Genomic DNA, 24,730 nt, shown 5'->3' with positions numbered 1-24,730 from the left:
CACCACCCACATCAAGACACAGAACATGATCAGCACTGCCAGAGCCCTTCTCATTCCCCCTTCCAGACGCTGTTCCCTCAAGGGGAACCGTTTTCTTGACTTGTAACCGTATGCTGGTTTTGCATGCTTTTGAACTGTATATAAACAGAGTTATTCAGTTATTTTGTTTCTGGCTTTTTGCATTTTTGCAAAAACATTTTGTTTTTGAGATTCATCTAGATTGCATGTAGGGAAGTTTGTTCCTTCGTGATTCTGTATAGTGTCCCATTGATGTATGTGTTCTAATGTTGCTGGGCCTTTGAGTAATTTCCAGCTTCGGGCTCTTGGGAATGTGCTGCTGTGGCTGCTCTTGGACACATATTTTGGGGAGCATTATGGACACAGTTCTCATGGTGGCATGGCAGGGGCACGGTGTGTATATATCCACCTTGAACAGAAGCTGTCCAACAGCCTCCCAAAGCGTTTGTACCCAGTTATACTGCCTCTAGCAGCATGTGCCAGGTCTGGTTCTTCCTTGTCTCTCTCAGCCTTGGCATTGTCTTCATTTTAGGCATTTCTCAAAGTGTGTAGGGTGCTGGTGTCACTTTGTGGTTTTAATTTGCATTTCCCTGATGAGTCACGAACTTGAGCACCTTTTCATATGTGTTTCGGCTGATTGCATCCGATTGGGTTATCTTGACGTTTTCAAATTAATTTCTCTGAATTTATATAACCTGGATGTGAGATCTCTGTGAAGTGTGTGTGTATGTGTATGTGTGTGTGTATATATGAGACATATATCTCATAAATATCTGTTACTATTCTGTGGGTTGCCTTTTTCCTCTCTTTTTTTATTAATTTTTTTAATGTTTATTTTTTGAGAGACAGAGTGTGAGCAGGGGAGAGACAGAGAGAGAGGAAGACAGACACAGAATCTGTGCTGAGCTGTCAGCACAGAGCCTGACGCAGAGCTCAAACTCACGAACCGTGAGATCATGACCTCAGCCGAAACCAGTCGCTTAACTGACTGAGCCACCCAGGCGCCCCACCTTTTTTCTCTCTTAATAGTACCTTTGATAAACGGAAGTGGTTTTTTTAATTTTTTTAATGTTTAGTTATTTTTGAGAAAGGGACAGAGTGCAAGCAGGGGAGGGGCAGAGAGAAGGGGAGACACAGAATGCAAAGCAAGCTCCAGGCTCTGAGCTGTCAGCACAGAGCGTGACGCGGGCTCGAACCCACGAGCTGCAAGATCACGACCTGTGCTGCAGTCGGAAACTTAACCGATTGAGCCATCCAGGCGCCCACGGGAGCTCTTAATTTTTAAAAATTTGACCATAAGGGGCGCCTGGGTGGCTCAGTCGGTTAAGCGTCCGACTTCGACTCAGGTCACGATCTTGTGGTCCGTGAGTTCGAGCCCCGCGCCAGGCTCTGGGCTGACGGCTCGGAGCCTGAAGCCTGCTTCTGATTCTGTGTCTCCCTCTCTCTCTGCCCCTCCTCCGTTCATGCTCTGTCTCTCTCTGTCTCAAAAAAAAAAAAAAAAATTGATCATAAAATAGTCCAACTTACCAATTTTCTCCTTCATGGTTAGTGTTTTCGGGTCCATTTTAGAAATCTTTGCCTCCTCGGAGGTAACGAAGATAGCTTTCTAGGTTTACTTGTAAAAGCTTTAGATCTGAAATCCATCTGGAATTGACTGTAGTGTGAAGTATGAGTCAGGGAATTTTTTTCTTGATACTGGGCTATCCAATTGTCCTGGCACCTGTGACAGAATACGTACTTTCCTTTTAATCCTAACATGAAGCCCATCACGTTAGGACCGATGCTCATGTTTTCAGATGGGGAGGCTGAGGCTCAGAGAGGTTTAGTATTTTGCTAAAGGTCCCAGAGCTGGTGAATGGCAGAACCAGGATTTGAACCCAGATTTGTTTGATTCCAGATTCAGGGCTTTCTCTCTAAGCCAGTGACACTCAGTGCCTATCTACAAAATAAGTGGCACGAAATATATAGCCATCAGATGTTACCAGGACATCGCAGGTCTGTGAGCTTAAGCCAGGCAGACATCTGGACACAGAAAACGTGGGACGTGCACATGTCGGGGATCATAGGCCTGTGGCAGGGGGGAGGCATTGCCCTGGTAGGAGTGTGTTCCTTTTGTAAGCAGGGAGGCTGCTGGGTTCAGTGCATGCATGCGACTGAGGCAGATGCAGGCGTGTACCCCATCCCCCCACGCGTGTGCACATGAACATGAGGACGGTAAGACCTGCTTGGGGAACAGGGCTTTCCCAGCAGCTCATGGCTAGCTCCGGATACCAGTTTTCTGCCAAGTTCGGAACTTTGGCTTTAACTTGGCTTTCTGTTAGGCTGGTGAGTGCCAGGGCTTGGGCTTCCACCTGCCATTTGCCATGGTCACAAGGAACTCCAGTCCCCTTGGTGGCCTGTAGGGTAGGACGATGACCTGGGAGGCTCACTAGCTTGGGCTCTCACGGAAAGGCGATAGGAGCATCAGGGCCCCGTGGGAGTGGTGTGACGAGACGCCCAGCTCGAAGCTCTAAGGCAGGGCACTGGAGAGAGAGCGGAACAGCTGGGAATACGGAAACCAGGTGCAGCAGCCCATGATTTCCTGCATCCCGGCAGGAGATGGCTGCTGGAGAGGAGCCTGGGCGAGGGGGGCAGCTACAGGGCCCGGAGGGGGGGCTTTTCCCTGATGGGGCGAGGTTGGCGGCTTGCGTGGGTTTCCGCCACTCAGTGAGCTCCCAGCCAGTGCCTGCCTCTCGTTTGTGGTTTTTAATTATGTAATTATATATACACGAGGTGAAGAAAATCTAAGCAGTACAAGAGAGTGTCAGATGCAAATGAAGTCTCCTTATATCCCTCCTCCTGCCCCTGGCCCTGTTTCCAGGAGTTACCATTTTAACCATGTCTGTTTTAGTTCCTTTGGTCACTGCTGCCTCCGTGAGGGTGGTCAGACATCTTTCTCGACTCCCCAGCTTTGGGCCGTATCTCTGCAATGACAGGCAAGAGAGGAGCACGTTACCCCTCCCCACCACCCCCCTCCCGGGTTCCGTGGCTGCGTGGCCGTGCGCATCTTTGGTCCATTGCACCCCTGACCCCCCCCCCCCCCGGTATATTCACCCCTCGCACTATACTCTTGAACCCCAGGCCTGACCAGCAGACTGCCCTAGGCCTTCACACACCACTCACAAGCTCCCCACAGTCCTTGTTCGTGCGAGCGTATCTGTTCCCAGGTCAGCTGTGAGTGTCCCTGGGCAGGCCCATGCCCTCCTCATATGAGAAGCCCAGGCTGGAAGGAGCTCCCAGATGCCTGCCGGAACCAGTGGGTGTGCGTCTACGTGTTCCCACAGCCTCGCCTGAAGGCCACGCTCACGGCCTCTCTAGCAGTCTCCGGAGCTACGAGAGCGGTCCCCTCTGGAGCAGCCAGATGGCCTTTCCCGGTGGTCGGAGTTTGACCACCGGGAGGCTGGAGGCTGGGGGCTGGAATGGGGGCCGGGCCTGGAGGCGGGCCCCTCCCTCACTGAGCATGGGGCTCTCTTTCCGTCCTTGTAGGAGGTGTTCCGGCAGCACCGGGGGCTGCAGCTCCTGGCCCTGGTGGAGGAGGTGCTGCCCCGCCACGGCAGTGGCCGCCACGGGGACTGGCACATCTCCCTGAGCAAGCCCAGCGAGAAGGAGCAGCACCTTCTAATGACCTTGGTGGGCGAGCAGGGTGAGAGGGGACAGCCCACGGAAGGGAGGGCCTAGGGGGGCAGCCCTACACCAGCACCATGTCCTGAGGGCCACGGGAGGTCTGCAGAACCACGGGCGAGTGCACGGACAGGGGCTTTGAACGTGGACCTCTGGGATAAGAGGATGTGGTAGTGGTTGGGCCCCCAGTGCAGGATTCAGGGAGTATTGACAAGCTGGAGTTGGAGAAGACGAGGGTGTGAAGTTCGGACCCAGAGGGGAAGAGGTGTGGTTTTAGCACGGCGGGGGGTGCGTACACTTAGTGGTAGGGGGCTGTGGAGGGGGCACGTTCAGAACGCAGCGCTGGGGGGCTGTGGGAGTGACCGCCTGGTGTCACACCTGTCACATGGCGGTCATTCACTCAGTCCTTTTTAATGAGTCAGCCAGCAGGAAGCAAGCATAGGAGCACATGCACCATGAGGTCCACGTGTGGTCAAGAGCTGGGAAACAAGGTTCTGGAAGCTTAGGCCAGAGGCTGTCCCAGGGGGCTGGGGGTGCCTCAGTGGCCGGGGCTGTGCTGATGATGGTGTCTCCCCCCAGGGGTGGTGCCCACTCAAGATGTCCTTTCCATGCTGGGAGACATCCGCAGGAATCTGGTGGAGGTAAGAGGGCAGGGAGCCGCTCCCCTCCTGTTCTTTGAAGTTCTGGGAGCAGGGCTGGCTTCCCTGAGGGCAGGAGACAACCTGCACCGTGGTGCGAAGGAGCAGAAGACAGCCTCTTGCTCTGGGCAGCTCCTCCTTTTAGCTGTCCTGAGACGCCATTCCTGTGGGAGAGACGGAGTGCGTACACACGTGTGTGCACAACCGCACAGTTCGCGAAACGGCCAGGGGCGGGAAGGGCCAGGAACGGGTCGGGGGCAGGAGAGGACTCAGAGGGAAGGGGACCTCCGAGGGGGATCTGGACTGGTAAGTGGGCGTTTCTGGGAAGATAGCAGGAGCGACACCATGTCTGGCCCAGGAACTGGGCAGAGGTCTCGTGGGCTGGGAGAGTGTGCCGCAGTCTCAGAAACCACAGGGGAAAGACAGGCATGAACACGGCCCGGAGGCCATCAGCCAGGAGCTCTCTGGTGGGAGAGGGCCTGCTGGGGAGTGGGCACGGGGCTCAGGCTTGGGCGACAGCCCTGCCATCTTGAGGGGCATCCCTGACCCCTGTGCGGTTGGCCAGCTGCATGGCCAGTCCTGGAGATGTGGGCTGGAGGGCAGGCTGGCCAACCTCTCCTCCTGCACCACCTGCTACCCCTGCGTCAGGCTGAGCAGAGCTGGGCCTGTGGGAGGGGCAGGTCCCCTCGGTCCTTCTGGTCCTTGTACTTTTTCTGAAGGGAAACACCTTGGGCTCCTCACCTCCTTTCTTCAGGACCATCACCATTCATCTCCATCCAAAGTACTCGTACTCACTGTGGAACCCAGTGACCTGGCATTAGTCCCCTTTTCCGAGGCTCTGCAGCATTTCATAGCTGTGAAAGATGAATTGGCCGTGACCATGGGCCCTGCCTCCCTATCTATCACATGCCAGGCGGAAAGGTGGTTGTGGTGGTGGTTTTGGGTGTTTTTGATAAGCACACTGAGTGCTTACTAAGTGCTGGACTGCGCTGGGTTCTCTCACTTGGCCCTCACCGCCACCCCAGGCCTTGTCAGGATTAAATAAGGTACCTGTGGAGTACTGTAGGTGCTGTATGTGAGAGCTGTAGCCCAGAGAAGGGAGGTGGCCCACCTGAGAAGGCACAGCCACTACGCAACAGAGCCAGGCTTCGGATGAGGCCTGAATGATGTTAAGAGTCCAGGCCTTTAACCGTGAGGCTGTCCTCACTACCTGGATGGTTACCGAGGGCCTTTCCAGTTGTGAAGTTCTGGGTTCGTGAACACAGGGGGACTGGTGGAAGGAAACTTGGGCTGGCTTTGATCTTTTTTTTTCCCCACAAACTTCCTGCCTCTTCTCCCGGCCCCTGGGTGTTCTAGCTTTACTGGACACTGTTCAGACTGACTTGGCCAGAAGGCATGCTGTGTCTTTTTGGAAGTATATGAGTGGGAAAATTTAGCAGTGTCATTGGTGGGTGATTCTACTGAGAGAAACTGATCTTTGATAACTTCAAAAGCCAATGGAGAATAGTACTGTAACTAAACAGGATGTTCACAGACACTCAGGAAGAGATGACAACCTTGCCTTAGGGAAGCCCAAAGCAGAAAGGGAGGTTCCCAGGTCTCTACACTGGGGGCTAGTAGACAGCACCCTCTCCCCGGCACCTGTCATCGGATGAGGATGGCATCTCCCCTTCCCTGCTTTCTGCCCAAGAGGCTGAGTTATGGAGAGAGTGCTTGCCTGGCCCGGTGTGGGCACAACAACCTCTAGGACCAAGAAGGCAGACCCGCCCAAGACAGCCTGCTCTGTGGCAGGGGTACTGGGCAGCTCAATGCCTGTGGTGACTACTCTTAACGGGCAAAGGGAGGAAGCTGGGAGCTGGTGATAGCCTGGGATGTAGGCTGTCCCCAGTATCCCAGTCTACACTGTCTATAGCCCATAATGGGCAGAATGATACCTGAACACCTCCATCCCCAAGGTGGAGACTGGTTCAGGGACCTGATTCCATAGTGGAGCCAAACTTCTGCCCCAGCAGGGACAGAGTCAGGGCAGAGCCATGGTGGCAATGTGAGGGAAGGCTGGGAATGGAGGCATGGGATCAAGAGGCTTGGGGCTGCTGTCAGGTGAACAGAGGGAGATAGGGCAGAGATAGGGCTAGATTCCCAGATGAGCACAGGTCCCGGCCTCCGAGGGGGCTTAGTCAGGATTATGCCAGCTCTTCTCAAAGCCTGTTTCCTGTGCCTGAGCCCTAACCCCACGGCCCTGTGGGAAGCCCTGGCACCCAGGACCTCAGCTGAGGAAGCTGACCCCTCCCACCCCCAGATTGGCATCCAGAACTACTCCACTACGAGCAGCTGCCAGGCCCGGGCCAGCCAGGTGCGCAGCGACTATGGGACCCTCTTTGTGGTGCTGGTGGTCATCGGTGCCATCTGTGTGATCATCATCGTGCTGGGCCTGCTCTATAACTGCTGGCAGCGGCGGCTGCCCAAGCTCAAACACGTGGTGAGCATGGGGTCAAGTTCAGCCAGATGGCTTGGGCTGGGGGCGGGGCCTGTGGTGGAGACAGTACCCCACAAGGTCAAGGTCGTCGTCCTCATGTGCAGGTGGGGTGGCCGCGATTGTCCCGGGATGGGGTACTTCGAGTGAAGCTGCTTGTCCGGAGCCTTGGCACCCAACCTGTCCCCCTCTGCAGGGAAGCAGCCCCGTGATAGGTGCTAGAGGTGCAGTGGGGGGCCATTGGGAGGGCTCAGATGACACCAGGGAGGCCACCGGTTGTTTAGTGCAAAGGATCTTTAGGAGTTTGGGGGACAGAACAGTAGGGAGCGGGCGTCTGTGGAGGGTCCGCTGGTGGTTGCCTGTGGAGGGTTTCACACACTAGGGAAGGAACCGCGAGTGAGGTGACTCGTTCAAGGTCACAGGCGGGTTGGGGCTTGGGCCACAGCGCTTGCCCAGCGTCCCTCTCCCGTCGCCACAGTCCCACGGCGAGGAGCTGCGCTTCGTAGAGAACGGCTGCCACGACAACCCCACGCTGGACGTGGCCAGCGACAGCCAGTCGGAGATGCAGGAGAAGCAGCCCAGCCTGAACGGCGGCGGGGCCGTCAACGGCCCGGGGGGCTGGAGCGCGCTCATGGGGGGCAAGCGGGACCCTGAGGACTCGGACGTGTTTGAGGAGGACACGCACCTGTGAGGGCGCCCTCCGGCAGCTCTGGCCCGCTGTGACCCCGCGGCCGTACCCTCGCCCCGTTGGGACTGCGCCGGGACGAGCTGGGCGGATCCGGAGCGGACAACCGCGCCTCCCCTCCCCTCCCGGCCCCGGCCGCTCTCCCGCAGCCCGGCCCTCGGTGCGGGGTCCTCCCGCTTCCCACAGACTCACGGAACAGTCTCGGCACAGCCCTCCCCATCCCCGTCTGGCGCCCCCAGGAGCCGGTCCCGGAACGGCCCCGCTTCCCCGGCCGCGCCCCGGGACCCCCATTAAAGCCGCCCGGAGACCACGCCGGGCCCAGCCCGTTTGCCTGCCGGACTCGTTCTTGCTCCGCGGCGGGGCGGGGCGGGGGCGGGGCGGGCGCGCAGGGGGCGGGGCGGGGCGGCCCAGGTCGGTCCTCCGGGCGCCAGGCGCCGCTGCGGAGCGGGGCGGGGTCGGCGTGTGTTTACATCCGGCCGGGGCGCGCTGCCGCCGCCGCCGCTGCCGCCGCCGCCTGAGGTCGTTCGGCCGGGTTCCGAGCCGCCCGCATCATGGACACCAGCGATCTCTTCGCCAGCTGCAGGAAGGGGGATGTGGGCCGAGTGCGGTGAGGACCCCGGCGCCCTGGGAGTGTGCGGGGAGTGAGGCGGGGCGCCCCCGGGGGCGTGCAGTGGACGGGCTCGGGACAGGCGCGCGCCCCTGTGCCGCCGCAGTCCTGGCGGCCGACCCTCGGCTGACCTACCCCCAAGAGGCAAAGCAGGGGGCCGTGGCAGCCTTCCGAACCGGGGCTGGGGACGGAGTGCTGGCGGTGATTTACTCCTTGGGGTCCCGGAGGGCTTCCTAGAGGAGAGGACTGCTACGCGGAGCTCCGGAGAAGTGGGCGGAGAGGAGGGGGTCGTCCTCTGAGCGCTCAGGCCCCGGAGGTCAAACCCTGGGGCGGGCCTGGGACTCCAGACGTGGCTCATCCCACTGATCCGCTCTGGGCCTGGCACTCTGGGACAACTAGGACCCAGAATCAACCTCTGATCCCGGAGATTCGGAAACTCCTAAATGCGGTTAAAACAAACCTGGCACTGAAATCGCCATAAAGCAGGGAGTGAGGGGGTGCCTGGTTGGGATGTGAGGCACATCTCTTAGCGGGCCGTTCCGTGTTCCCTAGTTCTGACCCACCACTAGCTCCCTTGGGTTAGTCCCAGGCTTGCTGACTCCCACGGTGTCCCTGGTCCCATCCCAGCTTCAGGTTCACCTAGGAGTTAGCTGATACCCCCCAAAGCCAAGTGCAATTCAGAGCACACCTGGTCCAACTTAGACATCTCCCCCAGGCTGCCTGACCTCAGTGATGGCTTCAGTCCATGATGACCCCCGTCACCTCTCACATCCCGTCAGCCACCATGTCTCCTGACTTCTGCCTTCTAGAATCTGGCCACTTCTCTTCATGCTTCCACACCACCAGGACACTTGCAGCAGCCTTCTCCTTGGCTTCCATACCTCCAGTCTCCTCTATCTAGTCTGCGGTCCCAAGCAGCCAGAGGGCTGTGGCAGAACAGATGGCCCATCGCTGCCTCCTCGCTCCCAAATGCCTTCAGGCCAGAGGTCCCTACTGCTCGCAGTCTCAGCATCTGCCTTAGGCGTTCACATCTACACTCTCTACCTGTGTTGGTCCCTTTGCTTCGAATGTCTTTCCTGCTCTGGTCTGCTTGTCATCTGCCCTCACCTAGGGGAGACTTCCCCCAGCCAAAAGGGATGTCTTCTCTCTTTCCCCACTCCATGGGTCTCCTCTCCCAGACCATGAACTTGTCCTGACCCAGGTTTGACTTTCTCCCCGTCTAGGTACCTGCTGGAGCAGCGGGACGTGGAGGTGAATGTGCGGGACAAGTGGGACAGCACCCCCTTGTGAGTGCCGGGCGGGTGGGTGGTCAGGGCCAGTGGGGGGGCGCCTTCAGTCCCGATAACTGCCTCCTGTACTCCTCTCCCTCCTTCAGGTACTACGCCTGCCTGTGTGGGCATGAGGAGCTAGTACTCTATCTTCTGGCCAATGGTGAGAGAAGGGGCCGGGGCTGCGTGCGTGTATGTGCGGTCTGCGCATGTGCGGGGGCACAAAGGCATGGGTGTGCATTGGCCGATGCCCTCACGCCCTGTCCTTCCTTTACCCCTCCACATACCCAGTCAGCCAGTACTCTTGGTTCTACCTTCAGAACCTGTTTTCCTGTTTGCCCACTTCCCCATCTCCACTGCCACCGCCCAGCCGGGCTACAGCATCTCTCCCTGGCCGCAGAGCCAGCCTCCTCCGGTCACCCGCCACCCCTCTTGCCCCACCTACAGTCTGTTCTCCATATTGCAGCCTGGTCCATCTCACAACAAGTCTAATAGGCTTAACATTTCTCCAATGATTTCCCTTTGCGTTTAGCATGAAACTAGAATGACTTGCCAGTCCACACAGCCTGTCGTCTTCCTCTGGCCACACCTACTTTGGCTCTCCTGTGGGCTCACTCTTCCACCCGCGCTGGCCTCTCTGGTGCTCCTACCTCAGGGTCTTTGTACTTGCTGTTCTTCCTACGTAAAGTGCCCTTTCCCAGATCTTTGCGTGGCCGACTCCCTCCGCCATTCAGGTCACTGCATGTTGTCACTGACACGGTGACCTTCTGTGACCTCCCTGTGGGCAGGTGCAACCTTCGTTATCTTTGTCTTGCTTTGGTTTTCTTCATAGCACCACCTGACATCATTTGTTAACCTGCTTTTTGTCCGTTGCCCCACTAGAGTGTCACTTCAGGCAGGACAGGGATTTGTATGTTTACGGCTGTGTCCCTGGTGCATAGAACAGGGGCAGTCCTGAGCCTGCCCTGTTTGTAGTCTGTGGTCCACGGAAGTACTTGCGTGCCTAGGCCCTGGCAGAGAGGATGCTCGCGTCAGAGGGGGCCCAGGGTCATTTGGGAGGGGCTGCAAGTTCCAGGGCTTGGCCCTACGTGTGGGAAGGTTGCGGGATGGAGGGGGGGGGGAGATTAGGATTTCCCCCAGACCCTGTCCCAGCTGCAGTGTTCAAATCCCTGACCTGCTGACTGGCGGGGGCTGCTCCCAGGAGCCCGCTGTGAGGCCAACACCTTTGATGGGGAGCGCTGCCTCTATGGGGCGCTGAGCGACGCCATCCGCCGGGCCCTGCGCGATTACAAGCAGGTGACAGCCTCTTGCAGGAGGCGGGATTACTACGACGACTTCCTGCAGCGGTGAGATGGGGTGCAGGGCTGGCTCGTGTGTGGCGTGGGGTGGTCATGCGGGGCCGAGGGCTCTCCTGCAGGATGGGACGGGGGCTGCTGTGGTGAGACCGCGGGGAGGCACGTGCTGCACACCCCCTTTGCCTGTCCCTCCGCAGGCTTCTGGAACAAGGCATCCACAGCGACGTGATCTTTGTGGTGCACGGGAAGCCCTTCCGGGCACACCGCTGCGTCCTGGGTGCGCGCAGCACCTACTTTGCCAACATGCTGGACACCAAATGGAAGGGCAAGAGTGTCGTGGTCCTCCGACACCCACTGGTGCGTCCCTCCCGGGGGGGGGGGGGGACAGAGGGACGGCTGGCGGCTCGTGCTAGGGGGCCACCTCCGACCTTCCCTCCTGGCTGTGTCTACCTGCAGATCAACCCTGTGGCCTTCGGGGCCCTGCTGCAGTACCTGTACACAGGTGAGCCTCCGGGCCCCGTGGGGCCGGCAGGGAGAGGGTGTCTGTCCAGCAGCAGACCCAGCTGTGGCCTCAGGCCCACCCTTTACGTCCTGGTGCTTGTCCCCTGCGGTGTGGTGCTGTTCCAGCTGCCTCCTGGGTGGGCTGGGAGGCGAGGAGCCTGTGCGTCCGCCCAGGAAGCACTTACCCTGCCCATAAACCGAGCCCCCTCCCACCCGTCCCGGGGTCTGTAGAACTCAGGCAGTGGCTCCCGATGGGAAAGCCGAAACAGCCAGCAGACCCAGGAGTCCCAGCATGGGGGACAGTGGACGGCCCCTCTCAGGCTCTGAGCCTCCTGCACTGCACCCAGGTCGCCTGGACGTCGGTGTGGAGCATGTTAGTGACTGCGAGCGCCTGGCCAAGCAGTGCCAGCTGTGGGATCTGCTCAGCGACCTGGAGGCCAAGTGTGAGAAGGTGTCCGAGTTCGGTGCGTCCAGGCTTAGGGTCCGGGGCATTGGGCGGGAACTGGCAGGGTCAGTGGGCTCCCTGCAGCTGTGCTCTCCCCTCCACAGTGGCGTCCAAGCCAGGCACATGCGTGAAGGTGCTGACCATCGAGCCCCCCCCAGCAGACCCCCGGCTTCGGGAGGACATGGCCCTGCTGGCCGACTGTGCCCTGCCCCCTGAGCTCCGCGTAAGTGCACGGCCACCCGGGGCCGGGCCTGGTGCGCACGCAGCCGTGGTACACGAGCCCCATGCTTGGGTTCAGTCCTTGTGTGACCGGGGGCCAGTCACTTCCCTTTTCTGAGCCCAGGTTACCTTGGTCGCCCCTCCCCAAACCTGCAGATGGGGCAGCAGCCCACCCTGCCAGGACGGAGCTAAAGCAGGCTCTTGGCTGGGGCCGGCCACTCTCCCTTGTTGCCCCTGCTCTGATGGTGTCTTCTCTCCCATCCCCCAGGGTGACCTCGGGGAGCTGCCGTTCCCTTTCCCCGATGGTTTCAACAGCTGTCCTGACGTCTGCTTCCGGGTGGAAGGTTGCAGCTTTCTCTGCCACAAGGTGCCGTCCCTTCCCCCCAGCCCCCCAGCCCCTTGCCTTAAGTCTCCGGCCAGCTCTCTGGCCACAGACCCTGGCAGCGGCCCCTCCTGAGCCCAGCCTCCCCCAGGCCTTCTTCTGCGGCCGAAGCGACTACTTCCGGGCCCTGCTGGACGACCACTTCCGAGAGAACGAGGAGCTGGAGGCCTCAGGCGGCCTCCCGGCCATCACCCTACACGGCATCTCGCCTGACATCTTCACCCATGTTCTCTACTACATATACAGTGACCACACAGAGGTGCGGGGCTCGGGCGGGCTGCGTCTGCTGGGCTTGGGGGCGTGACAGTCAGGAATCAGGACAGGTCCACAGGCCGGGTCACCGTGGGGCTGAAAGGAGTGCCTAGGTCCTGACTGACTCCGTGGGGCTGGTTTTCTGTGAGGCTGGAGACGGAGTGGGGGACATGTTTGGATTTTTCTTTCAGGCTGAGGGGGCCTTGGTAGGTTCTAGAACAGAAATGAGTGACAAGAGCTGTATCATGAGTCCGTGACACTTGGAACTTAGTATCAGCCTCCAGGGTCCCCGCCTTCTCTTCTCCAGAGGGAGGGTGGGTAGGGACAGTAACCCTGAGTTACCACAGCAGTGGGGAACCCTGAGGCTGTCCACTCCCAGGGGTCTGGATGTCTGTCCCCAGCTCTCTTGGTGCCTCTCCGGGTCTTCAGTTGCCCCAGAGCATCCATCCCTAACATACGGGCAACATGAATAGCCGTAGATAGGGCCAGAAGTGTGTGTGTGTGTGTGTGTGTGTGTGTGTGTGTGTGTGTGTGTGTGAATGCCGTGTGCCAGGGGGTCTCAGTCCCAGCCGGTGAGCTCTCCCCTCCTGTGGAGCCGGGAGCCGGGGCAGAAGTGAGTGGGTGTGGCTGCGTTCCAGTAACACTTGGTTACAAAACACCGGGTGGGCCAGACCTGGTCCGCAGCACCCAGGGTGTTGTTCCCCTCTGCATCTGGAGATTGGTGTGCAGGCCAGCTCACATTTTAGGACGAAGAGGAAGACTAGGCAAGCAGTGTCTTTGTCATAGGCCAGGTGGAGGCCACACACACACACACACACGCACACACGCACGCACGCACGCTGGTTCTCATGTTGCCCTGGAGAGAACTTAGCGGCTGTGCTTGCCAACATGGCAGGCTGGGAAAGGTGGTCTCTGGGCAGGAGGAGGGCATGGGGGACAAGCTGGGCTGTGGCCTCAGCCCCTTGCTTGCTTGCCTCATGTAGCACCCCCATTCCTAAGCCCACCAGCCTCTCCACCTGAGTGCCCTCCCGGGGCTCCTTTCCTCCTGCCTCCTCAGCTTCATTTCTCCTGCGGCACAGCTCAGCTCTGTGGCCCCTGCCACCCAGGGTCCACCCTGTCCCATCCCCACCCCTCCTGAGCTTTGCGGCTGGCTCAAAGTGTGGACTTGGGCTCCAAACCTGGTTTGGCACTGGGTTAGCTGCTCGCAAGCTGTGTGATCTTGGGCTGGTTACTGAACTGCTCTGTGCCTCAGTTTCCCCCTTCTAGGAAGCAGGGATGCCCATAGTTGTTCTCTCTTAAGGTCTTGTGCAGGTGGATGTGTGTGTCGCAGGGAAAGTGCCTGGCCCAAGTAAGCAGTGTGCGTGGCCTGGGATGTGCTAGCAGAGGTCCTGCCCACTCTGTCTCCAGCCTGTTCCCTGTGACTGTCCAAAGTCTGGACCGGAACTGAGCACATGGTCTCTCCCAGCACAGGGTCCAGGTGTGGGTGGGAGAGAGCAGGGAAAGAGTTAACTCCATCACCCTTCGTGTGGGTGCCTCCGTTTGGATAGCACCTTCTGTTTTCCGACAACCTTTTGAGGCAGGCATGGTTGCACCTCCCAGAGAGGAAACTGAGGCACACAGAGGTGAAGTAACTTGCCTGCAGTCCCACAGCTAGAATTCCACAGCACAGGTCTGTGATTCACAACCCGAGCTCTTTCCCCTGCTAAGGCCCTGCCTGCCACCTGGCCTCCAGGCCTGCCCGAGGCACGGGGACCCCAGGTCCTCCAGCCCTCTAGGCCCACGGATGCCTGCAGCGGTCTGGGCACCCCAAGGCATGGGTGGGAGCCCCTGCCCTGCCTGCATCCTCCGCCCTCTCCCTAACAGCTCCCAACCTTGCTGCCAGCCCCCTGAGTGGCCTCGGTGACCTCTGGGCACACCCTCCCTCACTCCTTTCTCCACAGCTGCCCCCGGAGGCGGCCTACGACGTGCTGAGCGTGGCCGACATGTACCTGTTGCCAGGCCTGAAGCGGCTGTGTGGCCGCAGCCTGGCCCAGCTGCTGGACGAGGACAGTGTGGTGGGCGTGTGGCGTGTGGCCAAGCTGTTCCGCTTGGCGCGCCTCGAGGACCAGTGCACCGAGTACATGGCCAAGGTCATCGAGAAGGTGGGCCTGTGGGAGCCGTGGTGGGCGGGGCGGGCTGCGGGCAGGCGGCTGGCGTCGCCCTGAGCTGGCCTGCCCGCAGCTGGTGGAGCGGGAGGACTTCGTGGAGGCCGTGCGGGAGGAGGCGGCGGCCGTGGCCGCCCGGCAGGAGACGGACTCCATCCCGCTGGTGGACGACATCCGCTTCCACGTGGCCAGCACGGTGCAGACCTACAGCGCCATCGAGGAGGCACAGCAGCGGCTGCGGGCGCTTGAGGACTTGCTGGTGTCCATTGGCCTGGACTGCTGACTGCCGGCTGGCGAGGGCCCCCTGTGGCGGCATGTGTGGGCGCACATGCATGTGCAGCTCTTCTTTCTGTTTCTTGGCCCCTCGGGGGCGCGGGGGGGCAGAGGGGGCTCGGTGGGGTGCCCCTCCCCCCACAGGGCTGGGGGCCCCAGAGGAGGGTCAGGATGAGCCCCTTCCCCCAACACGAGCCAGCCCCCAAGGCCCTGGGGCTGGGCGCCACTCAGGGAAACCTGGGGTCGGGGTCTCTTAGGGCCTCCCTCCCCCAGACCTCCTCCCTCCCCCCGCTCTTCCGGCCGTGGCGTGTTTGCTTCCAGGCCAAGCCCAGCAAGCCGGCTTCTGCCTGGCGTGGAGTTGGCCCAGAGGAAGCAGGAGAGTCTGTGTGTGGCAATAAAGCTTGAATTCACCGTGGGAGCCCCAGCCTGTGTCGGTGGGGGGTGGGGGGAGCCCAGGAGTAGGAGTTGGGAGCGCCAGGGAGGAGCTCTGCATGTGAACCCCCTCATCCAGGCTAGAAGGCCTGGGTGCCCAGCGAGGGCTCCTTGGGGGCCGGGGGCGCCTGCGTCTGTGGGTCTGAGTAGGCGGCCCTTCTCTGTGGGGCCCCTGAGATCTCGCAGCCGGGCCCAGCCTCTCCAGTGGTCGCACTCCTCTCGGGCACAGCTTTCGCCTCGGGCTCCTCGTGGTGAGGTCTGACCCCAGGGTCCCGGGGGAGGTTTAGTGGGAAGGCTGATCGCCTGACCGCAGAGGCTGCTTCCCCCTGGACCGGGCAAGAGCGGCCTGTGCCCCAGACACTCCTAGCGCTCATTTATCGAGCATCCAAGTGGAAGGGGTGGGAGGAGGCCCAGGGACCCTACTCGCCGGCTGCTGGCTGCTGGCTGTGGGGAGCCTTGCGCCAGGAGGGGCTGAGGACGCACCTCTACCTCCCTCGGCCCAGGGCCAGCCTCCTTCCTGGGGAGGCCTCCTGGCCTCTCCCACAGGGTCTGTGACATTATCAGGGATGTCAGAGGGGGCCTTCTTTGAATGCCCTGCAGGCTGTCCCCATGATCCCTTGGGCCCCGAGGACCAGGCAGTGAGCACCCTGAGGCCTGCCCCATTCTGCCCTGGGAGCGGGGGCAGGTGTCCTGGCCCTCCCTGCCCTTTGTGCCTCTTTACTCTTCACACTTCCAGAACTTCTGGGACTTTTTCTCTCTCCAGTGCATTTCATCCATTTTGGTGTGCCGTGTTGGTCGTGTGGGGGAAGCTATAAGGTTGGACGAGTCAGTTGAACAAGGTAGCCAGCAGGCAGGGAGGTGATCAGCATGTGGGAGGGGAAGGAGTACCTGCTAAGTGGACAGCGGGGCCTGCTGGGTGGAGGGCAGGGTTTGGGCAAGGGCCTGGGAGCCTGAAAAGGCCCCAGATGAGATGGGGTGAGGGGTCAGCATGACCGGAGCCCAGGCCTCCTGGGGCCAGAGTTCCCACCCTGGTTCTGCCTCTTATGCCTGGTCATAGCTCTGTGCCTCAGTTTGCCCAGCTGTAAATTGGGATGACTCTGATAGTTGCCTCCTTTCTCGCTGGGGGCATGAAAAGCGAGTTACTGCTACTCGTGAAGTGAGCTGGTGGTGTTGTTTACATGCTGGGCTCCACCCAAGGTGTGGAGGGAGTGGCAGGAGGCCGCTTGCAGCTTAGCAAAGTCACTCTGGTTGCCCTGGGCACTCAGGAAGGGCGGGGCCAGCCCGGTGGCCTAAGAGCCACAGGTCCCACCTTAGACCACACACTAACTCTTTGCGTGCCAAGGTATGTGGTAAGAGATTTAAGCAGTAAAATAATTTTTTACATTACGATGCCTTTTTTAAATAGATACTAGGGACAAAAATGAACTCGTTTACCGAACCCATCTTTTTTACAGCTATTATTTGAAATTGTGTTTGTTTTATAACAAATTTAAGTAAAAATATACATGAGGAGATTTAAAATTTTTTTTAATGTTTATTTTTGAGAGAGCACGAGCAGGGGAGGGGCAGAGAGAGAGAGAGAGAATTAGAAACTGCAAGATCATGACCTGAGCCAAAGTCAGACGCTTAACCGACTGAGCCAGCCAGGCACCCCTAGGAGTAGGATTTAAAGGGAAGCCTCTGGAAGTGATACCTTAGCAGCTCACTGACAGAGCAAGAATGGGGAGGGGCGCCATTGGGGTCAGGACAGTCACCTTCCCCGGGGCTGAGGTCCCCTCAGCAGCAGGGCCTTAGGCATTCCCCAGCTCAGTCACCCCTTCGACATTTTCCCCGATACTTGTGGTCTGAGGAGGAGAAAGGCTTTGTGTACAAAGGCGTTCGGTGTGGCATGGCAGACAAACAGGAACCAAGGAGGAAGGACGGCCTCAGCGAGCCAAGCGGGGAAGGAAGTGACAAAGCGGGTGTCGCAGAACTTCCCTTGGCCGTAAGGATGCTCGGGACAGCCTCTGTCCACACGGGGAAATGCGGGGGACTTTCAGCCTGCCTTGGGGTGTTCCCCACAAGCCCGGGCTCAGAAACACAGACTGAGGGTTGAGGCTCTCGTGTGATGTCTGTGCTGCGCTCAGAGTGTGGCTGTGCTACATTTACGATTCAGAAGCACATCTGTCCCTCCCCTAACAACTTCAATTCATTCCTGCTGAATGGAAAACTATTTCCATCAAATCTGTCAGGGAATATATGCATTCTGTCCCCATTCGGGATATTCCCCACTTTTCTCACAGAGGGAAGCATAGATCAGCTGGGCACAGACAAAATAAACAACGCTGGAAAAGCAACAGAGAGCTTGTACGTAAGATGTGACGTAGGGACGGCCCGGTGCACCCCCAGCAAGAGACAGGAGCACTGGCGGGCAGGGGTGGAGGCGGGATCGGCAAGGTGCTGTGCTGAGTGCTGCTGGAGCTGGAATCAACATAAGTCATCCTCACCCTGTCTTTATTTGAAATGCTGCTGTTTGGTGCATCATGAGTTTGTTTTACGTTACTTTTTCTTTCATGTTTGTTCATTTTTGATAGGTGGGGAGGGGCTGGGGTGGGGGGGCAGAGGATCCAAAGTGGGCTCCGTGCTCACAGCAGCGAGCCCGGCACGGGGCTCGAACCCACGAGCCGTGAGGTCATGGCCTGAGCCGAAGCTGGACGCTCAACCGACAGAGCCACCCGGGCGCCCCTACCATTACTTTTGATTTTTTAAATCACATTAAAAGTATTAACGTATCTTGTGTATTATAAGATTCTTGGGGCCCGTTTACATTGTGCCCGGGGCAAGTGCCTCGGCTGGCCTCTCTCTGGTCCTGTCCCGACCCAAACAGTCATTACGTGAGGCAAGTCTGTGATGACAATACAAAATGTTTTTTTCATCCATGCTATAAAACCTTCCCCACCTGAAAAACAAATAAAAATTTAAAAAAAGAGAGCAACGGCTTTGCATATGCTGTTACCTCTCCGTGGAAAACTGCACAGCCCTTCATCTCCCATGTGACCGCAGCGGGCCGCAGCACCCAGGTTGGGCTGGGCTGCCATCTGGGCACTGGCATCATGGTTAGGAATGCTCTTGCCATGACCAGGGGCAGGCACATTGAAGGCAAAAAAGATGTCTCTCTTGGGAAAAGTCTGACCGGCAGGCCTCAGAAGGAGGGACTTCTGGGGCCCTTGGGCTCCTGGGAGTTTCTGCCTCCGCACAGGAGGCCACCCTCAGGCAATACCAGGCCCTACTGGTGGTAGAAGCTGAGCATTGCATTGGCACTCTGCACCTGGGGCTTTGTCACCTGCCTTCCTTCCCCTGGAGGTGCTGGGGAGGTATCCTGCACCTGGGTCCCAGACACCTGGGCTGGAGCTCAGTTACTGGCTTAGAGCAAATCACTGAGTCCCACAGAGCCGGCTTCCTTACCAGTCTATTTTTATTATGTTTATTTTTGCGAGAGAAAGAGCGTGCGTGCAAGCAGGGGAAGGTGGTGGGGGGGGGGGTGGGGGGGTGGGGACAGTGGATCCGAAGTAGGCTCCAGGCAGACAGCAGCGAGCCCGACACGGAGCTCAAACTCACGAGCTCCCGAGTTCGTGACCTGAGCTGAAGTCAGATGCTCACCCGACTGACCTACCCAGGCGCCCCACCCCGCCTTACCTAGATGAGAGCAACACTACCAACCACCCAAAGCTCGTGGAGAAACTGGGGTGCCTATGAGGAAGCTCCCATCAGGAGTGGCCGCTCACCCGATGTGAATTTCCGTTCTCTCCTGGAAGATGTAACAGGAGCAACGTGGAGCCTCCTTTGTAAGCTTTTCTTATCTGTAGCGTTTTGGAGATGTGCCTGCATTCCTTAGTTCCCTCTGGATCCCTTGGCCCTCAAGGGTCATAAAACCTTGTAGGTTTTACCTCTTCAGTAGCCACTGATTCAGTCTGCCCTTCTGTGTCCACACTGTGCCCGCCTTAGTTGGGGCCCTGCCTCACCTCTAGCTCATTCTCACCCCCCTGTTGGCAGATGCTGACCCTGGGCATCCCATCCTTGCAAACCTCAGTGCACACGCTTGGTTCTTGGGCACAGCCAGCTGTCTCCCCCTGATACCAGCCTGTCCTGTTCGGAGGGCAACCTGGCTCGCCTCCCAGCCTCCCATGAATTTGGCTGTGGCTGAGCCACCGGGTTCTGGATGTGATCTGAGACAACGCAGTCTCTGATTTATTTCCTGAAAGGTGCATGCCTGTCCCTTTCCTTTCTTCCCCTCCAGTGGGCTGGAATGAGGACGCAGTGGCAGGAGCTGCAGCAGCCACCTTGGACCAAGGGCCACATGCTCAATGCTTCCCCGGCAGAGAGAGGGGAAGGTGGGAGGAGAAAGAGGCCAGGCTGCTGCTCCTCCCTGCTAGCCTCCATTCTGATCATGGCCGTGTCCTCTACCTGAGGCCACAGCCTGACAGGCACCCTGCTCCCCAGGCAGGGTGTTCCACTGGCACCCCCCTCTCCCCCGTCAGGGCTCCCTGTGGCTAGTCCTGATGCTACACCCACCCCGGTGGACCCCTTCATCACACTAGCCTTGGTTGGCTGCTGCTGTGGGTGCCAACCTGAGCTCCCCCCACCAAGCCCTGCCCTGAGCCCCCTCGCCACAGGACCGGTGCACCCCACTCCTGTTCCTCTTTCTGCTTTCCTGCAGGGCTGCCTCTGAGCTGGTCCCCTGTGCTCTCATTGTCCCTTTTCCTGCCCTACAGCTGGGAGGCACTGGACTGACTGGCAGGTTTGTGGCCCTCTGTCATTTTGGGGGCAGCCCCAGGTGCCTGCTGCAGCCTGCCTTCCCTCCCTCATTGGACAGGTATTTAACGGGGACCCCTGGAGACCAGAGGCCTAATGCAGGACACACCCTCCTGCAGCTCAGTTCTGGTGGAGGGACAGTTACCGAGGCGTCAAGCAGAACACGGATCATGGCAGATGGCAATAACGTGCTGGGGAGAAGGAAGGCGGGAAGGAGCCAGGGTAGGTGTGCTGGCGTTAGACCAGGTGGTAAGGAAAGGCCTCACAAAGGCCAGCAAGGGAAGCTGGTGTGTGGGGGCGGGGGGGGGGCAGTGGACACAGGAGGAAGAGGGTGAAGTCAGGGCCTGTTATGAGCCAGAAGGGCCGCCTGTGACTCACTAGCGCCCCCTCTGGCCACCGTGTGGGGAAGACTGAAAGGGCACCACCCCCTGAGAAGGGTGCTGTCGCCACCTGGCGGGAGGAGAAGGCGACAGCAGTGGGGCCAGAGGGAAGTGGCCCGTCGCCCTGCTCCTGAGGCGGAGCTGACCAGGGGACAGACGCCAAGCGGAGGAGGGTGTGCAGAGCAGGAGAGCTGAGAGGGGTCGTGCCGGGGAGTTCAGAGCTGGGACGGGCGGCGGCGGAGTTGGGAGAAAGCACGCATGTGGTCTGCTCCGGCACGGGTCCCCAAGCACGGAGAAGGGAAAATCAAGGCCCCACAGGCCGGCTTGAATCACATGACCGGCTCAGCCCAGACGGCAATACCGCCTTGCCAGAGGGCCTGCTGTTCCCCGTACAGGGAGTGGAGTAGTCTCGGATCAGACAGACGGCACCACCATGCAGAAAACATCCGGTTTATTAGGATTAGCTGTGGCGTACATGGTTCCTTTGATAGTTCTGAGCTGATCACGAGTCCCCAGTAACGGTACACAGGTAGGGATGCGGCTGAACACAGACAGTAACTGGTAAACTGCTTAGAAAATCACGGGGACCCCAATGGGTTATGTTAGCGATTTGTGAAAGAAAGAAAACGTAGCGTGGGACCTTGCCACGGGTGCGGAGCAGAGCAGGTGGGTTTTTGTGGCCTCCTTCAGTGCTCTCACTGCGAGCCCCCGTGCCCCCCAGAAGCTGGATGGGAGGGCCGGAGACCATCCACCCCCCTCCCTGCAAAGGAGCAGCGCCCCCCTCTTCCTGCTTACAGGTGGCATCTCTTCCCAGAAAGACTGTCAGCCATGAAACCCATTTCCATACGGACCGGCGTGACCTCCGAGTTACAGGGGGAAGGTGCTGCATCCACAACAGCGCTGGGGCCTAGTGTCCCGACTGGTCGTCCCGTCGCATCTCCGGAATCCATCTTCCCACCTGCTCGAGGCCGGGACCCGTGTGACCCAGCTTCCTTCCCTTCCAGACCCAGCTCTCCGTCGTGGCGAAGGCAGGACTTGGAAGTTCCGAATGTCAGCATGGAGCATGGAGCCGTCAACACTGAGCACGAACTCAGTTCAAGACTCACACAGCTGTCCCAGGACAGGCGGGCACGTGGCACTGGCGTGGCCCCGCGTGGGACTCCAGACACAGCTGGTGTCCAGCTCCCACCCCTGCTCCTATTCAGCAGGTGGGGTGGCCTGTCAATGTCCCCGTCCCCTCCTAGATTGGGAGACACTCCTGCTTCCAAATAATTCTTTGTTCTAATATAGGCGAGTCTTTAACCAGATATGCAAATGTGACTGATTTAGAGCTTTCGTATAATCTCTGTTAGAGCTTTCATATAAATAAACTCATGCATCCAAAAGATTCCCGGTCAAACCACGTGCCTGATATTTAATTTGGGAAATAGCCTGGCCGGCACACGCTTCTCGGAGAGGCCGTGGGGATGGGGGGGCGTGGGGACTTTGTGTGACCCGCGCTATCACAGCTCCGGGCAAGAATTCCAGATCTGGGTTCAGGGGCGTCTCAAGGCTTGGGGGTCTGCGGGGGGAGTTTCTGCTTCTCCGCTGAGCAGCAGAAACACTCACCAGTGGCCCAGCTTGAACAGGCCAGGGCTGACCTTCTCTCTCAGTGCATTTTTTACATTTTTCTCCTTCGAAGAGAAGCCAGAGAAGGAAGACAGGGCAATGAAAGCCTCCCTCCTCGGGAACGTGGGCCCTGCCCGTGCCCTTCCCCCACCGGAGGGGCAGGAGAGCACAAACCCCGGCCCCCGGGCAAGCATGACTTTCAGCTGGGGGTTGGGGTCTGCCCACCGGAGGAGGGTGCCCCGCTCTTGGCTACGCCGTGGTGGGGTCAGGGCCCGCGGACGGAGAGCGCGACGGATGCCCCGCTCCGGACATCCAGACCAAGCCTCAGAAGAACAGGGGGTGAAAGGCAGCGGTTCCCACTGCCGAAGGAAGAGGGGTGGGAGCCCCAACTCGCAGTCTCCAAAGTCAGAGGGCCTGGCAGGGGAGCGGCCGCCTCGTCTGGGGCCTTGGGGCCCCCGGATTGTACCCTGCGGCCGAGTGGGTGCCCCCCAATGGTTCCACCCCGACCCGGGGTCCTGGTTGACGAAGAGCCTCATGAGGTAACAGCAGTCCCGCTTGAAAGTGAAAGTACTCTGCAGTGGGCGGTGATCCCCGTTTATTGCTGGCGCTGAGTGAGGGCCACCGGCGGGCCTTCGGGGGTCGGCACCTGAGAAAGGCAGGTCAGGCGCTGCTGGGCCCTCTGCTGGGAAAGGTCGCCCGGGGCCAGCCTCGCTGTGGCCTCCGGGGCCTGCAGTCCTGGGCAGGGCCACCGAGTCGGGACTCTCTCGTTCTGCCACCAGAGGTGGCTGTGCCACCAGCACCGAGGCTCCCAGGGCGGCTGTGGGCCTGGACCAGGGATGGGCCCGTAACCGACCACTGCTGGCGCTCCAGGGCCCCGCTTTCGGGGGGTTGCACCTTAGCGCCTTAACCAGGGCCCTCCCGCCAGCCTGTCTCCCTCCTGTGCGGGGGCATCAGGCTCCCATAGCTTCAAGCCCCCCTCGGTCCCACCCACCCACCCACCCAAAGAGTCTCTGCTTTAGAATATACAGTATATATTAGATGCTTCATCTTGAATACACTCCCTCTCTGAGTGTCAGGTCAAATTAGTCACGTGAGGGAAGGCGGCCTCCGAATATGTAAAGCACTCAGCGGGTGCCTGCCAGGCTCCCTGGCAGGAAGGAGGGGATTCCTGACCAAGTTCTCTTTCCAGGCCAAGCCTCCTCCCATCGCAAAGCCCAGCTCCAGGCTGATGAGGAGCTGACATGGGTCATGGGTGGCTCCTCATGTCAAGGAAGTCCTGGGCATTGTCTGGGCCTCGGGGGGCACGTGAGACTGCCCAGGGGAGGTGACGCCTGCCACCTTGTCCCACGGCCAGAGAAAGGCCACAGAGCGAGGCCAGCTGGGGAGGGTCTTGGGGTGGGGGCTGGAGGGGGGGCAGGAGGGGAGACTCCTCTGATTATTGCGGTCAGGTGTCCGGGGAACACCAGGGATTCCTGGGAACCTTGTGGGGGCTGGGAGAGGCAGGGCAGAGGCTCTGCTTGGTGTTAAGGGCATTTGAGCACATTCTCTCCCTGGGAAACTTGCCTGTGGCCCTTCTCTGTGCATGAAGTGTCTATCCCTTGATGTAGATCCAGTGACAGACAGCCTGATATAAGACAAGGATGTCTTGTTTTAAAGTAAATTGTGCCAGGGATCCCTCCGATTTGTGATCCCCACCCCTGCCCCCTGCAAGCCACATCTGACAAGCCAGCTTCTGCCCTTCCTCTGCCCACTTCCCCGACCCACCGGCTGTGGGCAGGTCACGCAGCCAGTTCGCTCAGAGCGGGGACCGCTTTCCCGCGGCTGCTGTCCTTTGGGAGACCCACATGTTTATTTCGTGGAAGACGGAGTTGGTTACTTCTGGAAGCTCTTTGTGGAGAACGTGGTAGGCACCTTCGTAAATCTGCAATTGGGAGAGACAGGAAGTCAGGGCCACAGGAAGGGACAGGTACAGGCAGGGAGGAGCCAGCGGGTGCTCCGGGCTCTCTCCCCATGCACCGAGGACTCCCCTCTTTATGCTGTTGTTGTCTTTCGATCAGAGGACAGCTCAAATAAATTAAAATGTCCCAACGTGTTCTAGGGGTGCCTGGGTGGCTCAGTTGGTTGAGCGTCCGCCTTCGGCTTAGGTCATGATCTCGTGGTTTGTGGGTTCAAGCCCCGCGTCGGGCTCTGTGCTGACAGCCCAGAGCCTGGAGCCCATTTCAGATTCTGTGTCTCCCTCTCTCTCTGTACCCCTCCCCCCTCACACTCGGTCTCTCTCTCCTTCAAAAATAAAAAAAACATTAAAAAAAAATAAAAAAAAATAAAATGTCCCAACATGTTCTAGCATGCCTTTCCTTACGCACACCCTCCCTTGACTCTACTTCTCTCTCTAGCTATGGACCCGTCTGGGCCTTCATCTCGAAAGGGTGAGTTCCACTCACTGTCTGCACATCCTTGCCTTCCGTCTGGTGCTCAGCGTATTCCAACCTGACTTTCACTCCCACCAGCCCTCAGCGTGTGTTCTTGGCACCCCCTCCCATGACCTTCCCCTCGCAGTAGCCAGGAAACGCTTTTTGCTCTCGTGTGATCTGACTTCTCAGCTCATTCAAAAGTTGACCAGTGTTGGGGCGCCTGGGTGGCGCAGTCGGTTAGGCGTCCG

General features: G+C 59.1%; 3 protein-coding genes and 1 long non-coding RNA gene across 11 annotated transcripts in view; 3 read left to right on the top strand and 1 right to left on the bottom strand.

The window, feature by feature from the left end:
- PODXL2 (podocalyxin like 2) overlaps positions 1 to 7,798 on the top strand; it is a 39,934-nt gene extending 32,136 nt beyond the window's left edge. Inside the window, exons 5-8 of one of the 2 annotated variants that reach the window (XM_023250087.2) lie at positions 3,544 to 3,700; positions 4,258 to 4,319; positions 6,616 to 6,795; positions 7,268 to 7,798. In XM_023250087.2, the coding sequence (XP_023105855.2) occupies positions 3,544 to 3,700; positions 4,258 to 4,319; positions 6,616 to 6,795; positions 7,268 to 7,480 (612 nt within the window). In that variant the 3' untranslated portion in view covers positions 7,481 to 7,798. Of the gene's footprint in view, positions 1 to 3,543; positions 3,701 to 4,257; positions 4,320 to 6,615; positions 6,796 to 6,896; positions 7,227 to 7,267 lie in introns of those variants that run through there. The other variant, XM_045052043.1, reaches the window with a different exon arrangement.
- A 133-nt stretch (positions 7,799 to 7,931) lies between these two features.
- On the top strand, positions 7,932 to 15,271 carry ABTB1 (ankyrin repeat and BTB domain containing 1). Of its 2 annotated transcripts, none has more exons than XM_011280251.4 (12): positions 7,932 to 8,081; positions 9,305 to 9,367; positions 9,457 to 9,512; positions 10,551 to 10,695; positions 10,842 to 11,001; positions 11,101 to 11,146; positions 11,493 to 11,609; positions 11,695 to 11,813; positions 12,078 to 12,176; positions 12,283 to 12,450; positions 14,384 to 14,584; positions 14,664 to 15,271. In XM_011280251.4, exons 1-12 carry the CDS (start codon positions 8,026 to 8,028, stop codon positions 14,868 to 14,870), a joined length of 1,437 nt encoding a protein of 478 aa, XP_011278553.1. In that variant the 5' UTR covers positions 7,932 to 8,025; the 3' UTR covers positions 14,871 to 15,271. The 2 variants fall into 2 exon arrangements, with proteins under 2 accessions (XP_011278553.1, XP_011278554.1); XM_011280252.4 differs by having other exon boundaries at positions 7,934 to 8,081; positions 9,305 to 9,332.
- A 3,567-nt stretch (positions 15,272 to 18,838) lies between these two features.
- Positions 18,839 to 21,850, top strand: LOC123383800. The gene is made up of 2 exons (XR_006594017.1): positions 18,839 to 20,069; positions 20,203 to 21,850. It is a non-coding gene; the product is annotated as an uncharacterized LOC123383800 (long non-coding RNA).
- Positions 20,898 to 24,730, bottom strand: part of MGLL (monoglyceride lipase) — a 248,328-nt gene continuing 244,495 nt past the window's right edge. For all 6 annotated transcript variants that reach the window (XM_045052040.1, XM_023250085.2, XM_023250083.2 and 3 more), the window contains one exon: positions 20,898 to 23,992. In XM_045052040.1, the coding sequence (XP_044907975.1) occupies positions 23,867 to 23,992 (126 nt within the window). In that variant the 3' untranslated portion in view covers positions 20,898 to 23,866. The remainder of the gene's footprint in view (positions 23,993 to 24,730) is intronic.

The sequence above is a fragment of the Felis catus genome, chromosome A2 (genome assembly GCF_018350175.1).
Source record: "Felis catus isolate Fca126 chromosome A2, F.catus_Fca126_mat1.0, whole genome shotgun sequence".
Lineage (NCBI taxonomy): Eukaryota > Metazoa > Chordata > Mammalia > Carnivora > Felidae > Felis > Felis catus.
Note: the sequence above shows the minus strand (reverse complement) of the source record. Positions and strands in the feature narration are given on the sequence as shown.

Excerpts from the sequence above, each read along its gene's own strand:
- ABTB1 (XM_011280251.4), top strand. The coding sequence starts at position 8,026 with ATGGACACCAGCGATCTCTTCGCCAGCTGCAGGAAGGGGGATGTGGGC. Across the intron at positions 9,513-10,550 it reads ACTCTATCTTCTGGCCAATG|GAGCCCGCTGTGAGGCCAAC; the intron begins GTGAGAGAAGGG and ends GGCTGCTCCCAG. Across the intron at positions 14,585-14,663 it reads TGGCCAAGGTCATCGAGAAG|CTGGTGGAGCGGGAGGACTT; the intron begins GTGGGCCTGTGG and ends GCCTGCCCGCAG.